We start from the raw sequence: 2,713 nt of genomic DNA on the forward strand, positions 1-2,713 counted from the left end.
GGGACTGGAATTGTCTCCTGACAAATGCCTCGTGACCTGGCGCCCATGTCCCAGCTGAGGAGCTGGACCTCAGGCCCCCCCGATGCTGATGGGAAGAGCTTGGGCTTCTCCTCATGCTTCAGCACAACGGGATGAGCAAAGACCTCCCAGTGCTCCTAAGGAGCTATGGGCCATTGAGACAGGACTTTACCTGCCCCCATCCCTTCCCAGGACCTCAGTGGGACAGTGGCCACCTCTCGGTGTCACTTCGTTCCTTCACAAGCCTGCTCCTCTGGTGAGTTTAGGATGAGTCCGTTGCTCAGAACCCACAAGGAGGGCACCCGGTGGGACTCAGATCAGCCCCTGGGCATCCAGCTTGGACCACTTGGCTTTGCTCCACATTCCTGGTGGGATCCATCGTGGGTAGATGGTGATGGAGACGTTTAACTGGGCAGGGAGTGTCTCCAGCGTGGGAAGAGGGGGATGAACTCCTTGTTGTCCTGTTCTCCCTTATTTTAGGCAGGAAATCCTCCAACATGTGGACGTCATCAAGAACTTCTCCTTGACCAAGAGCAGCGTTCGCATTGGCCAACTGATGCATTACGACTACTCCAGCCATAAGTACGTCTTCTCCATCAGCAACAACTTCAGGTCCCTGCTTCCAGACGTCTCTCCCATCCTGAACAAGCACTACAACATCTGTGCCGTGGTTGGGAACAGCGGGATCCTCACCGGGAGTCAGTGTGGCCAAGAAATAGATACGTCGGATTTTGTCTTTCGCTGCAACTTCGCTCCAACGGAAGCCTTCCAGAAGGACGTGGGAAGGAAAACCAACCTCACCACCTTCAACCCCAGCATCCTGGAGAAGTATTACAACAACCTCCTGACCATCCAGGACCGCAACAACTTCTTCTTAAGCTTGAAAAAGCTCGATGGGGCCATACTGTGGATCCCAGCTTTCTTCTTCCACACGTCGGCCACGGTGACGAGAACCCTGGTTGACTTCTTTGTGGAGCATCGAGGGCAACTGAAGGTCCAGTTGGCTTGGCCAGGCAATATAATGCAGCATGTGAACAGGTAGGTGGGCTTGTGGTTGGGTTTAGCTTGTCTCACTGTGTCTCCTGCTGCACAGATCCAGCTCTTGGCTATTTCACTCCTCTGGTGGGCACTGCCCAGCAAGGCAAGACCCGCTACTGCTTGCTTCTACATGGGGTGGCTTCAGGAAGTCCTTCAGGTCACCTTTGATCTGGGTTGGTGGTGGTCTTGGTAGGGAATGGTTGGACTTGGTGACCTTCAAGGTCTTTTCCAACCTGCTTGAGTCTATGATTGCCTTGGTCGGAACCGGATGAGCTCGCAGGTCCCTTCCAGCCCCAACCACGAGCCTATGAAGTGAGGTCGCCACGAGCAGCCCTGAAGGTCTCCAGGCTTTGCTTGCAGCCAACCTAACGTGCTTTCCTTCTGTCCACAGATACTGGAAGAACAAGCACTTGTCACCCAAGAGGCTGAGCACAGGTATTCTCATGTACACCCTTGCTTCTGCCATCTGTGAGGAGATCCACCTCTACGGCTTCTGGCCCTTTGGCTTCGACCCCAACACGAGGGAGGACCTGCCCTACCACTACTACGACAAGAAGGGAACAAAGTTCACCACCAAGTGGCAGGAGTCCCACCAGCTGCCTGCGGAGTTCCAGCTGCTCTACAGGATGCACGGGGAGGGACTGGCCAAGCTCACCCTGTCGCATTGTGCCTAAAGAACCCAAAGCTTCAAGTGCCAAATGATTGTCGAAGAAGTGCCCAAAACCCCCCACTTCAACCTCTGCAGATCCGATCCCAAGCAACAAATCCCCCCTCAAACGTTTTCCAGCCTCAACAGATGCTTTTTTGCCACCCTTCTCCCTGCCCTTCCAAGGGTTTAAGTAGACGGATCTCATGGATGCTCTCCAAGCAGCTCAAAGCTGAACTCTTTGCACTTCTGAGTGTGCCACTAAGTAGGTTTGAGATCTTCTCCTCCTTCAGCATTCCATAAATGCCCCGATCCCTTCCTTTCCTCCAGGGGAGCTAGAAATGCTCGTTTTAGGAGGTTTGGCTCCTCCTCTTTATGTTGCTCTGGCGTGGCCCAGCGGGAGGGTCACGCTGAATTCCAGTTCCTCTTCACTTGCAGGTTCCTCTCATTCCCACCTCGTATTCCTGAATTTGACGTGTTTTAAGAGCAACTTGAAGCTCCCAACACGGGTTGCACCTTCGGGAGGTGTTTATATCCCCCTTGGAATACTTCATTCGTGCCCCATCCTGGTCCAAACGAGGCTGCCACACGTTCATTCCCATCCATGTGATCCATGGAATCATGGAGTGGGTCGGAAGGGACCTTAAGATCATCTAGTTCCAACTAGGGACGCCTTCCACTAGAGCAGGTTGCTCCAAGCCCCGTCCAACCCGGCCTTGACCACTGCCAGGGATGGAACATTCCCAACTTCCGGTGCCTCAGCACCCTCCCAGTAAGGAATTCCTTCCTTATGTCCTACCTAAATCTCCCCCGCTTCAATTTGAACCCATTTCCTCGTCCTATCGCTCCAGTCCCTGATGAAGACCCACCTCCAGCACCTTTGTAGGCCCCTTCAGACACCGGAAGCTGCTCTGAGGTCTCCATGGAGCCGCTTAGGAGGAGCGCCCCGGTCACGTCTCCAAACCCATGGTCAGGCAGCTCAAGAAGTGGCCCCATCCGCTGGGCACCACC

General features: G+C 54.3%; 1 protein-coding gene across 1 annotated transcript; it reads left to right on the forward strand.

The window, feature by feature from the left end:
- Positions 1-210: 210 nt before the first annotated feature.
- Positions 211-1,730, forward strand: ST8SIA3 (ST8 alpha-N-acetyl-neuraminide alpha-2,8-sialyltransferase 3; the record flags this gene model as incomplete). The annotated part of the gene is made up of 3 exons (XM_010016900.1): positions 211-262; positions 497-1,056; positions 1,448-1,730. Coding segments are annotated over 3 exons (895 nt in total), but the record flags the coding sequence as incomplete, so codon positions are not given.
- Between the last annotated feature and the right edge of the window lie 983 nt (positions 1,731-2,713).

This window comes from Nestor notabilis, unplaced genomic scaffold, assembly GCF_000696875.1.
Source record: "Nestor notabilis isolate BGI_N333 unplaced genomic scaffold, ASM69687v1 scaffold17366, whole genome shotgun sequence".
In the NCBI taxonomy this organism is placed as follows: domain Eukaryota; kingdom Metazoa; phylum Chordata; class Aves; order Psittaciformes; family Psittacidae; genus Nestor; species Nestor notabilis.